Source organism: Gavialis gangeticus, unplaced genomic scaffold, assembly GCF_001723915.1.
Source record: "Gavialis gangeticus isolate Ggan-Ray unplaced genomic scaffold, GavGan_comp1, whole genome shotgun sequence".
Classification (NCBI taxonomy): domain Eukaryota; kingdom Metazoa; phylum Chordata; order Crocodylia; family Gavialidae; genus Gavialis; species Gavialis gangeticus.
The window spans coordinates 48,272,927-48,285,354 of record NW_017729032.1 but is presented as its reverse complement, the minus strand read 5'-3'; the positions used below and the strand labels follow the sequence as shown (position 1 = coordinate 48,285,354).

Below are 12,428 nucleotides of genomic sequence, written 5' to 3'. Positions count from 1 at the left end.
TGTACGCTGCTTCTGTACTCCTGACTGTGCTAAGATGGATCTTGAGGGCAGTTCCAGGGAAGGGGTATGCCCTCAGTGCAACTTCCAGGCCTCATTTTTGGATTGGGTGGGTGGCAAAAAGTGCTTGAGAGCAACACACTTATGGGCACCAACAAAATGGTGTCTACATTAAAAGTCAATAGGACTTAAACTCCTAGGACAAATGTGTATACAGATATTTAGGTTGCTGACTTCCATGGAAATCAGTAGGCATGAGGCGTATAGTTGCTTTTGATTGTAAATAATAGTGCTGGGGCATGAGTGGTGGTGGAAAGGTTTTATTTGACCTGGAGGGATGTGGGCAGTGGGGTTCCGCAGGGCTCGGTCCTCGGGCCTGCACTGTTCAACATCTTCATCCGACTTGGACGAGGGGGTGATAAGCACCCTGTTCAAATTTGCAGACAACACTAAGATGTAGGGGGATGTGGGCACACTAGAAAGGAGGAATAGCCTGTAATCGGACCTAGACAGGTTGCAGGGATGGGTGGATGAGAACAGGATGGGTTTCAACACTGACAGGTGCAAGGTACTACACCTTGGGGGGAAGAACCAGCAGCATACCTACAGTCTGGGGAACTCCCTTCTCATCAGTGCAGAGGCAGAAAAGGATTTTGGAGTCATCGTTGATGCCAAAATGAACATGGGCCGACTGGGGACATGGTCAGGAAGGCCAACTGTACCTTGTCATGCAACCACAGATGCATCTCAAGCAGGTCCAAGGAGGTGGTTCTCCCCCTCTGTGTGACACTGGTCATGCTGCAGTTGGAGTACTGCATCCAGTTCTGGGCGCCGCACTTCAGGAGAGATGTGGACAGCATCGAGAGGGTCCAGAGGAGGGCCACGTGCATGGTCAGGGGGCAGCAGGGCAGACCTTACGAGGAGAGGCTATGGGACCTGAAGCTGTTCAGCCTCCACAAGAGAAGGCTGAGGGGGGATCTAGTGGCCATTTACAAACTAGTTAGAGGGGACCAGCAGGCACTGGGGGAGCCCCTGTTCCCCTGAGTGCTACCAGGAGTAACTAGAAATAAGTCACAAGCTGGCAGAGGGTAGATTCAGACTAGACAGCAGGAGGCGCTACTTCACTGTCAGGGCGGCTAGGATCTGGAACCAACTTCCAAGCGAAGTGGTGCTGGCTCCTACCCTGGGGGTCTTTAAGAGGAGGCTGGATGAACACCTCACCGGGGTCATTTGACCCCAGTACTCTTTCTTGCAATGGCAGGGGGTCGGACTAGATGATTTGCTCAGGTCCCTTCCAACCCTACCAACTATGGAACTAGGACTGACTTGAACAGAAATGTTATCAAAAATTTTGTTTGAGAATAGAAAGCAGGCTTTAATGAAAAACAACATGTATAATATTCTAGTGTTGGATGCAGTAATGCTTGAACTGAATGGGCGGGGATAACGTCTGAATAAGTTGCTCTATGTGGTATTGCATAACTTCAGTATCTGGGTAAAAGAGATAAGACAGAATTATGATGTCACTAAGATTCTAAGGTAGTGTAATAATTAGTTATTAAAGTGTACACGCCCTCATAGGCCATGGCAGTGCAGCAGGAAAGCATGGAATGAAACCACCGTTTGGAATAAACATCTAATTTCCGACCCAACAATAAGCCCTCCTGGTTTTGACCTTCCGTGAGAAACATTAAAGGCTTAAAATCAGTTCCGAACCAGGCATGGCTGCTGTGGTCACTTGATGCACAAATGGTGTATTATAAGTTCTGCAAAATGTGACTCTGGCAATCCTGATCAAACTGTGGACCACATAACACTGCCTTCTATGCAGATTTGATGGTGACATTGCAGAACTACATTCCCTTTCCTCAAGACCATTAGATTGGTTAACTAATCTTAAACTGGACTTCTAATTATTGCTCCAAGTCAGCCATACAAAACAAGAAGAATTAGTTAGTCTCGTTGGGAGGAAAGTGAATCTGTGAGTTGGGAAGATTTAAAGGATTCAGAGCCCCAAGATGCATAAGACACCAGGCAGGAGGCTCTTTTGATGTTGCATTAAATCCCTGTGGTAAAACCCACAGTCCAGGTCCCCAGATATAAGAATGAGGAGAGGGGCCTCAGAAGAAGTTAAAGTTGAATTTTTAGAAGCAGGATTTCAGTTTAAGTTGCCCACATCAAGAAATTGTTGACTGACTTGTCTTCCTTATCTACAAAAAAAAAATAACAGACAAGAGAAGATGAGTATTAAGTGATATGACTTCTTGCTGAACTTATTTGTTCTTGTGATACTTTCTGTTTGTTAAATACAGTTTTATCTATGCATTCTAATGGTCACATTTTAAGAACCTTTAAATATTTTTGTTAATTTAACTTATCGGATTGACTCATCTATGATATCTCCCTCCTGTCTAACATTTTTTGTGCGTTTTACTACTGTATTAAAACATTGTGCTTGCTTGGTTTTTTTCCCCCTTTAGACCACACTTATGACTGATGCTAAATCGGTGAAGAAAGAAATATAAAGTTGTTATACTTTTATAATTAAATAGTTTATTTGTGTGGTGCTCCTTTCCTGATGTTGTCTTTTTCTTTGCAGATAAATTTGCGCCTCATTTTGGTAAGTGGGAAAACGAAAGAGTTCTTATTTTCACCAAACGACTCAGCTGCAGATATCGCAAAGCATGTATATGACAACTGGCCAATGGGTGAGTACTTTATTTTGTGCTCTTCAGAGCTCAGGCTGCTTAGTTAGCAACCTCACTTGTTTTTCTGACTGAAATGTTAATTATTGGTCTCAGTATTTAAGTTGAATGTTTTGAGTGTGTGTATGTGTACCTGTCTTTTTTTTGTGTGCGTGCATATTAAAGATGCTTTAATTCTGATATTTCTCTTCCTTTTTTTTCAACCCTTGTTTTTATTGCCCTTTTGCAAACATTCCTTTCATATTTGTTTTCTTGATTGACTTGGAACAGATATAGTAACTGGAAATTGATCATGAAGCATTAGATATAAAAGCTTTTGTCTAACAATTGGTAAAGAAAAACAAGGCCAGTTAAACCACAAGTATCATCTTATTTTTTATTACATTATCTTGGAAAGGACTTGTTACAATAGTAATGTTTAGAGAAAGGCAAGGAACTTGTAAGAAGCATTAGAAGATGTGAAGGAAAAATGAGTATAATTTCAAATTATTGAATAGTATCTCTGTTATGCATAATGGTATTCTAAATTAAGAGAGCCTGTGTGTCAGTTGTTTAACAAACATTAATCAAGAACTTTCCTCCCTGCCTCATAATCTGTTGGGAGGCTAGCCAGAATTGAGAAAACTACATTGAATATGACTAACAAAAATATATTCTCTGCTGGAGGAAACCCTTGGTGTTACTTCAGTACTTTAACATGGACGTCAAACTTGGTCACCTGGGGCCCAGGGCCAGACTGTGGGACTCTTCATGGGCTGGATCTAGTCCAGGGCATAGAGATAGCTGCTGTGGCCACTATGGCAGCAAGTAGGGGTGAGGGGGTTTCCCTAACTTCTAGTGGCCCACCAGTAACCTGGTGTGCCACATATAGCAGTTCCACAGGCAGGATCTAGCCTGTGGGGCCAAATGTTTGATGCCATTGCTTTAAAATACACTGAAAGCTGTCCAACTTCCCAGAGGCCACACCAGTGGGAACCACGTGTCGTGCATGCCACACCAGTTGAGTCGCAGACTACCGGTCTACACAGACACTCCACCCCACCTCATTGCACCATGTGCTCACGTGGGTATAATCCCCCTCCACTGCTGCACCATGTGGATACACAAGTTCAATTTCCACTCCCCCATCCCTGGGAGCATGCAAGCATGATTTCTCCCTCCCCACCCCCACACACAAATATGTGCCTTTGTGGTCATGCCCTCATTGCTGCACAAGTTATGTCTGCCCTGAGCACACTCCCTATGCCACTCACCATACTGCACTGCCCTCTTGAAGCAGAGGCAGGAAGTGGCATCCAGGGAAAAGAGGGGGAAGCCTCTGTTTCACCCAGAATGATGGGGGAGTGGCAGCCAGGCAGGAGCCTGGGGGACTTCAACTTAATCCTTTGGCCCAGGGCCTCTAGTTGGACTACCATGATATTACTGGAATGCTAGTGTATAGAAATATAAGTAACTGTTTTTTTGCTGAAGAACTGAGTATCAGTAATCTAACCTGGGGGCCTTAAAGTGGTCTCTTTTGAAGGTCAGAAAGAATTATTTTAGGCTCTGATATCACATTACCTGTTTGGCACAGTGCACATAAAGACAGTGGATTGTGGTCTTTTGAAGCATTAGGTATTGAGAGAGGTGCTTGTTTAATACAATTGATCTAGTTGAACAGATTGTCTGGTATAGCACTTTGATATTTGCTATGCCTTATTGTAATGTGCTTGTAAGATCATAGGAAGGTAAGACTGAAAGGGACCTTATGAGATCATCTAGTCTAGCCCCCTGGTCAAGACAGTCTCATCCATGACTGAACCATCTCAGCCAAGTGTCTAACCTTCTTTTGATAATTTCCAAGGATAGAAATTCCACACGTTTTCTAGGTAGCCTTTTCCAATCCTTGACCACCCCCATAGTCAGAAATTTTCTCCTAATCTTCTGCCTAAATTTCCCCTGCTGCAGCTTGAAGCCATTGCTCCTAGTCCTATCCCCTATGGTCACAAAGAAAAGCCCATCTCCACCCTCTCTGTAATTGCCCTTTAGGTATTTGAAGACTTGGTAATGCACTGTCCTGTCCCATCCTGTCCCATCTCGTCCCCCCATAGAACACTGTTGATAGAATCAGACTAACTTGGCTGGGATGGGGGGATTGTGTGCATTTCTCTGAATTAGTAACGGTGAGACTTTGTCTTTTAAATATACTCTTGGGCATATTACATTGCAGTTTCAAGTCAACATCCTACCTAGCTATTGGTGTACAAAGAATGGTATGTAATATAGGATCAGAAATGTTGATTGTTTTACTTTTATCTCGTGTCAGTGCATCTAATTAATATTCCATTTGATGAAACTTATTTCAGATGTGTGAAACCATAATTAAAACTGGGATTAGTGCATTTTACTCATAACAAAAAAAATTGCATTTTCTGAAAGAAAAAAAAAGCAATTCTGTGGAGCTTAAGGAGAAATTGCCAAAAAGTTAAAGCATGATGATAGTATACAACATGTACCAGGGAAGTTGCTTTTAGCCTGAACATGATTACAGATTGGTGAGTGGGTGGATGGGTGTGTAAAATTTGAGGAAAACAAATGGCTCCTGCTGGCCATGCTTGTGTGTTAGGGAGAAGTACGGTGCCTACATTTGTTGCTGTAATTGTGATCACCTCCCTTCATCTTTCAGTCACTTGGTCTATATTAGGTTGGTTCTTAGAGGTAGAAAATGAAATTCTTTTTAAATTGCAGCAAATCTGAAATTCTTTACAGATGCTCATTGCTTAGGAACGCTTAAAAGTAGCAATTAATCTCTCACTTGGAAATTTGAAAACTCCTCTCTTTGTTAAAGGAGTTACTTAAAGCTGGCCTTTATTCGCAGTAGCATTGAACTGCTCTGCAGAGTGTTGGTGAGGGTGGGTGCATGGTTAGATCCAGGATTTTGAAAAGGGGAGTGCAGAGGATGTGGCACATCACATAAAACACAATGCACATTTTTCTCGGCTTAAAGAAACTAGAAGCTTTACTAATATGCTAGGGGGCTAGCACCATGTTATTCAGTTTAAGATCAAGACAAAAATAACTGTTGGAGTGTACACTAATTTGCTAGAGCATATATAAAGTTTAAGAAAACAAAATACACTAGACGTAAAATAGCCAAAAAGATATTGTGTTGTTACTCCTGTAATCATTACAGTTCAGTGGTAGGGCCCTGGGGCTTCGCACTGCCTCTTCTCTGCCCTGCGCACTGGGATTGGGCCCTGGGGCCCCAATGCTGTCCTCTCCTGCCCTCCTGTGTGCTGGGATTGGGTCCTGGGGCCAGGTGCCATCCCCAACCAGCCCTGCACACTGGAATCGGGTGCCAATCCAGAATACAGGGCCCGGGGCTTCCAATGGGTCTGGAATTTGGCAGCAGAGGAGCAGTGGCACCATTGCCTTGCCACCGATTTTTCTGGACCTGTGGGGAGCCATGGCACTGCAGAGCAGATCTGGCCCAGGGAGCAGAGTTTGAGCCACCCCTGTTATAGTTGAATGTATATCTCTTATTCAGATTCAAAAACAAAATTTAGCCTTCTTGAGCATCTTGACAGTGTATCCAGTACTTCACTGTCAATCACTTCTACACCTGAGTTAATATTGCCACATGCGGGTTAAGTTTTTTTTGCTATAGTCAGTCTTTAGGGCTGTGAAATAGAGAGAGATTACCAGGAATGGCTAACTCACCCAGAAGAGTAGGTAGTTTTGAATACTGGACTATCAAGACAATTAAAAGGGACAGGAGGTCATTGACACCTGTGGAGTGGACAAAGCTTAGCAGGAATCAGGGAGATGATAGTAACCCACAAAGTCAGTTGACTCTGTCAGCACTGCCTGAATAGAGTCTTTAAGATGTATACAAACATGGTCTGCCACTGATACGGCATCAACTGCAGAAAGACGCACAAACCTGTGGCAGAACACACTCAACCTCCATGGACACTTCATGGCTAACCTCAGGATTGCTGTTCTAAGGCAGAAAACGTTTTTAAAAACAGTTTGAACAGGATATTGGAAGAAATCAATCTACAGTCTACAAATGATGGGTATGGTTTAAAGAGGGATTCTTTTCCCATTACCTGGATTAGCTTTTGTTGCCCCTTTTTGTTCCTATGTGGTGTTTGCTTATAATGTCTCTTACAGGATGACTCCTTTCCACCTCCCCATTCCCTTCCCTCCTGCTCTCCCACCTATTGTATTGTAATCATCAGTGATCACTTACTCTACTTCATACTCTGCTCTATGCTGCCCTTTCACAACATCTGACAAAATGAATTTAGGTTTGTGAAAGCTTGTGATATGCACCTTTGTAGACTATATCTATACCACCTTCAAAATACAATAATCAGTAACTTCACTGACATTGGAGACACTCTAGTTTTACATCACTGAATCAGAGATTAGTATATTGCCAGCCACTAAAACAGACAATGTTATATACCCTTCACGTAGTTTAGGTAAATGAATAGAACTGGGTAGGAAACAGTTTTCCCTATTTCCCCCAAAGTATGAGAATTCAGTGGATTCTCAATTTCATATTGAAATAGACTGAGAGGTTGAGGGAGTGGGGGGATATTAGGTTTTGGTTTTTGGAGTGAATGATGGGTTGAGGTGATGTAGACCCAGTTTTGAGTTACTGCTCTGAATCAGGTCGAGTAGGTACCTGAACCTGGGTCTCCTATAAACCAGCTGAGTACCTTAATCACACTCCTTCTCTGGCTTTCATGAATGCAACATTATCTAAAAGTAAATGATTTTTAAAAAGCGTCTAAAGATACGAAACCTGTCTAGATAGGATATATTTACCTACATGAGCTACTGAAAATGCTGCCATCCCATGTAATGTGATTAGGGGATGGAGTGGAGAGCATACTTAAACTCCATCTCTCCAGCATTGCTGGAAGAACTGAATTTTCTTTTGATGATCAACTGATAGTCGTTATTCTTTTTTTTTTTTTCCAACTGCAGTCTTTCTCCTAGGTTTTTTCTTATAGACTTTTTTCCCCCTTCCATCGTAGGCATTTTAAAATCTGAAGTTTACTGTTAATGGGAAAAGAATTGTAGAGCAAAGATTAAATAGATGGAGGACATGGTAGGTTAGCTAATAGGGATTACTGTACCAGAGTTATCTTTCTGTCTTCTGGCTGCTTTGTTGCATCATTCTAGCACTTCATCTGGCTCAATTTGGTAGTCTTAAAGTCAGAAAATTATGGAGAAAGGATTCAATCCCTCCCCCTGCAAAAAAGCAGATCAAGAATTGATACTAATGACTTAACGCAGTGCTTCTCAAACTATCTGATGTGGCGGACTGGCAATTTTTTTTCCAGTGGGCCAGGGACCAGTGTCCAGTTCAGCCAGTGGCAGCAACTGTGTGTAACAACGCTACACCAAATGCGCAACCAGCTGTTTCTTTTTCATTCCTGACCTTGCATAACGTGACATCACCTGGAGTGTTGTAACGTACGAACTGTGGTGCTATGGCATATCAATGTTATGCTTCTGAAAATATATTTCTTTCTTTCCTGGCAACTCGCTGTGGATTGGCGACCAGTGGCTGGTCCACAGACCACCACTTTGAGAAGCGCTGACTTAGGGTATATCCAAGGGTTGCCATTACCAGTGTACAGCATACCAATGATGGTGCCTTCACTGAACTGTGCTACAATTAAAACAGGCAATAGACAGAAAATATTCCAAATTTCAGATAGAATCAGACAACTAGAACTACCTTATACTGTGACTTAAATTTTCTAAGGCAGCTGGTAAATATTACCACTTCTATACACTTCCTAGTCAATCTTCTATGCTGATGTTACTCCTGACCCCATGTAGTACTGTGCAGCCTTCTAAACGTCATTTTTCTTGGTGCATTAAATCTGAACTGACATTGATTTTAGTAGTTCTTTTTCACTCTTCTCTTCCTGCTGTTTTTTCTCCCAGAAGTCTTTTCATACACTTTTCACAGTATTTTTTTTTAATGCTCCCTGTTTCAGTTTCTCTCCCTTTGGATGCCTGTTCCTGTTCTGTGGATGTCAGTTGTGTATTCTATCCAAACAGATTAGGTTTTGCTCCTTTTTATCCTTTTTTGAATGTTTTATGTTTGATATATAAATGCTACAGTAGATGGAGTGGGGGCTAGGTGCTAAGGTACATGGTTGACCAGCCCAGAGGTTGAAAGTTTGAGGCCATAGCAGAAGTGCTCACAGCATGGCCCTGTCATATTCAAACAAAGGTACCAACTCTGATAACACTATGTTACAAAGACACAAAAAAGGAAAGGAAGGAAGTAGATGGAGCAGAATAGAAGCAGATTTGTGAACAGGTGGCATAAAATATCTGGTCAGCTAAGAAATATTTAGATTTCCAAAGACCGGATTTAAATTAATTATGTTAATAACTTACAATATTTACCCTTAAAGCTTAATGTAGATTCACGTAATGGCTTTAAAAATTACAGCAGGAATTTCAAAAGGCAATGATAAATTATGTGTTTGTCAATGTAAACCTACTGAAGCATAAATATTTTATGAAAAGATGCATTTTTATTGCAGAAAATCATTTGCTATCCATCAACCGTGTGCTGATACTGTGGTGTCAGAAATTTCTTAAAATGTATCAATAGGTGGCTCTTCTATGAGGTCGGTTCCTAAGCATTCAATTTTATCATGAATTTCAGGGTTCTTAGTTTGTTTAACCCTCTGGACATTTAGCTAGCTAAATTTAGTTTTGTGGGATGCTTGGTAGTGTTGGATGAGAAGAGCACACTTCTGACTTAATCCTATTCTAAACCAGCAAGCAGCGGTGTTGCTATTGCGTAAATGGCTGGTTTTCATTACTAGACTAAGGCTGAACTTATCTGGTTGAATGCAGGGGATAGATAGAGTAGCTGGAGAATCTTAAAGAGGAAGAAATTAAAGGAAGTCAAATGGATTCCAAGTCTGAAAGAAAACAGAATTTTCCTTGTCACTTATTATTTGATTAATACTTAAATACCTTTTAAGTATTAATTAAAATTCATAAACGATCTGTGAAATATACTAATAGTATTTATGCTGTTAATAGTAGTAGACTATCTAGGGTCACCTGGTAAATACAGAAAAACATTTGGGTGTTGTAGCTTCAAGTCTAAAGTTTTTTCCTCTGTATCCTGGGTTATAGGGAAATAAACCAAAGATATATATAATTAAATCTATTCTTCAGAGTTCCCTTGCTTCTCTTTCAGATTGGGAAGAAGAACAGGTCAGCAGTCCAAATATTCTGCGGCTTATTTATCAAGGACGGTTTCTTCATGGCAACGTGACACTAGGAGGTAATAAAATAACTTAAGTAATGGACCTTTCTTAGGCAAAGCAAATATACATTTGAAATGCTGTAAGTCCCATGTTAGTAAAACCCAATCTAGAATTAGAATTCAAGGTCACAGTATGGTTTTCTGAAGAATTTTGTTATAACATAGCATGCCGTGTGTTACTGTCCCTTCTCCAGTGTTCAGACTTTGGAAAGTATCACCTTGTGAATTAATGTTTTATGTACTAATAAGAAATAGTAATGTCGTCTTTATTTATTATTATTTTTAATTAGGGAGAGAGGATTTTATTTCATTTTCATACTTCATATTTATGTTGTAAAACTATTTCAGAAATCTCTGTATTGGCTGAAGATTGATAATTGATTAAACAGCAGTCTGGATTGTAATGTAATGAAAAAATGCACCCTGTGAAATTAGAATAAGAAGCGGCATTCTTGCCATCCGGCTTTGTCCCAAAAATATAATTGTATAGTTATGTGAGAACAAAAGTTAATGGCTTCTCTTTGCATGGTAAAGAAATGCAGTTCAACTGTGCCCCCTTGTGGCATGTGGTTTTTTGCAGTTATATTTTTACAAACTTATTGTTTGAGGTAATGTACAAATGTATTATAAATAAAAATACTTTCATAGTTTCATAGTTAGTAGGGTCGGAAGGGACCTGAGCAGATCATCAAGTCCAGTCCCCTGCCATGGCAGGAAAGGATGCTGGGGTCAAACGACCCCAGCAAGGTTTCTATCCAGCCTCCTTCTGAAGACCCCCAGGGTAGGAGCCAGCACTAATTCACTTGGAAGTTGGCTCCAGATCCTAGCTGCCTTGACTGTGAAGTAGCACCTCCTGATATCTAGCTTGAATCTACTCTCTGTCAACTTGTGGCCGTTATTCCTTGTTACTCCCAGTAGTGCTTGGGGGAACAGGGACTCTCCCATTGCCTGCTGTGGTCCCCCTTGGCTAGTTTACAGAGGGCCACCAGATCCCCTCTCAGCCTTCTCTTGTGAAGGCTGAACAGGTTCAGGTTCCTTAGCCTCTCCTCATAGAGCCTGCCCTGCTGCCCCTGACTTTTATATATCATGCCTGGTATATACATTTCAAATACAATTTATTTTCAGTTTGATACGTTAATTTAAGGGAAATATTTAATTGAAATCTATTGTGCATGTGTTGCTTCTGTTAATGCTGTGTGCAATTAAGAATGTACAGAGAAGGGAGAACTATAATGAAAACCATCCTTAGTGCAACCATTTTCTAGTGAAAGTAAACCTGGAATTACTTAATTCCTGTGCATTTTATCCTTCTCTCTTTTTTTTAAATTTCACTTTCTACTGTAATGTTGGTTAAAACTTAGTCTTTAGCACCCTTAAGCTATCATCCTCTAGCACCAAGGATGATCACAATGTAAAGGCTTTGGAAAAACAAATCACTGCCCTATGCTGCTGATGTTAATCAGCTGTTCTTGTGTACCCATTCTAATATGGATATGTCTCCATTAAGAACTGAACTGGAGTTATTGATTTAATTCAAATAGGTACTATACAACCATTAGATAACAGCTTTCAACCATATCTGCCTGGGCTGCTGATCCCCTTTAGGATATATTTATCTGCCATATGGTTCCGTTTTCTAGTCCTGCTTTATATACTGGGTAGGCATGGAGAACTTGATTGCATGCTACTTAATATTGTCATTTAACTATGGAATTTTCACCTCGAGTTTGTCTTCTTACTTAGCACTAAGGCTAGGGCAGACATTCCAAAAGCTTGCGCCTAAATTGAATCACTCTTTGTAGGTTAGTCTAACTGGCAGAGCTTGAACAGATTTGCAAGTGGATAGACATTCACTTTTACATCAGGAAAGGCAGGCTAGAAGCTGGGGGGTGCTAGAGCAGCCCTCCCTTCCCTTGTATGGTGCTGAGGTGAGGGGGTGTGTGGCCAGGCCCCAGCAGGAAGCTCTGATTAGGGAGGGGTTTACACTGTCACCCTGCCTGTACAGTCCTAGGCTTTTCCCAGCTTGTTGTTCAAAGGGTAGGAAGTGTTGCCAGACCCTGGCCTCCAGCTAGCACTCTGAGGCAAAAGGGAGGTGGGGGAGGGATGAGTGCTTGCATGCACTGCATGCATCTGTTGATGATACTAAGTTTTTCAATCTCCCTCTCCCTGCTTCTTCCTACTGTCTGCAGCAAACCTGACAGGCAAGGGAGCCAGCAGGGTGCTGATAACAAAGCTTATCACAGCCCATCAAGAAAACAAAAGCCTCTCATTAGTTCAAGTTCCTCTTAAACAGCTTTTTCCAAGGAAGGGAATGGAGGGACGTTGTCAGCTGACCTGTTGATTAGCTCCAAAAAGCCCTAAGCAGACACTGTTCTGTCTGCCTTTGCCTCAGTGATATTGGACACACACACACACACACACAC

The 12,428-nt window shown here is 41.5% G+C and overlaps 1 protein-coding gene across 1 annotated transcript in view; it reads left to right on the top strand.

The window, feature by feature from the left end:
* Positions 1-12,428, top strand: part of UBL3 (ubiquitin like 3) — a 106,007-nt gene that overhangs the window by 79,972 nt on the left and 13,607 nt on the right. Inside the window, exons 2-3 of the mRNA XM_019524903.1 lie at positions 2,597-2,705; positions 9,937-10,023. Of these exons, the coding sequence (XP_019380448.1) occupies positions 2,597-2,705; positions 9,937-10,023 (196 nt within the window). The remainder of the gene's footprint in view (positions 1-2,596; positions 2,706-9,936; positions 10,024-12,428) is intronic.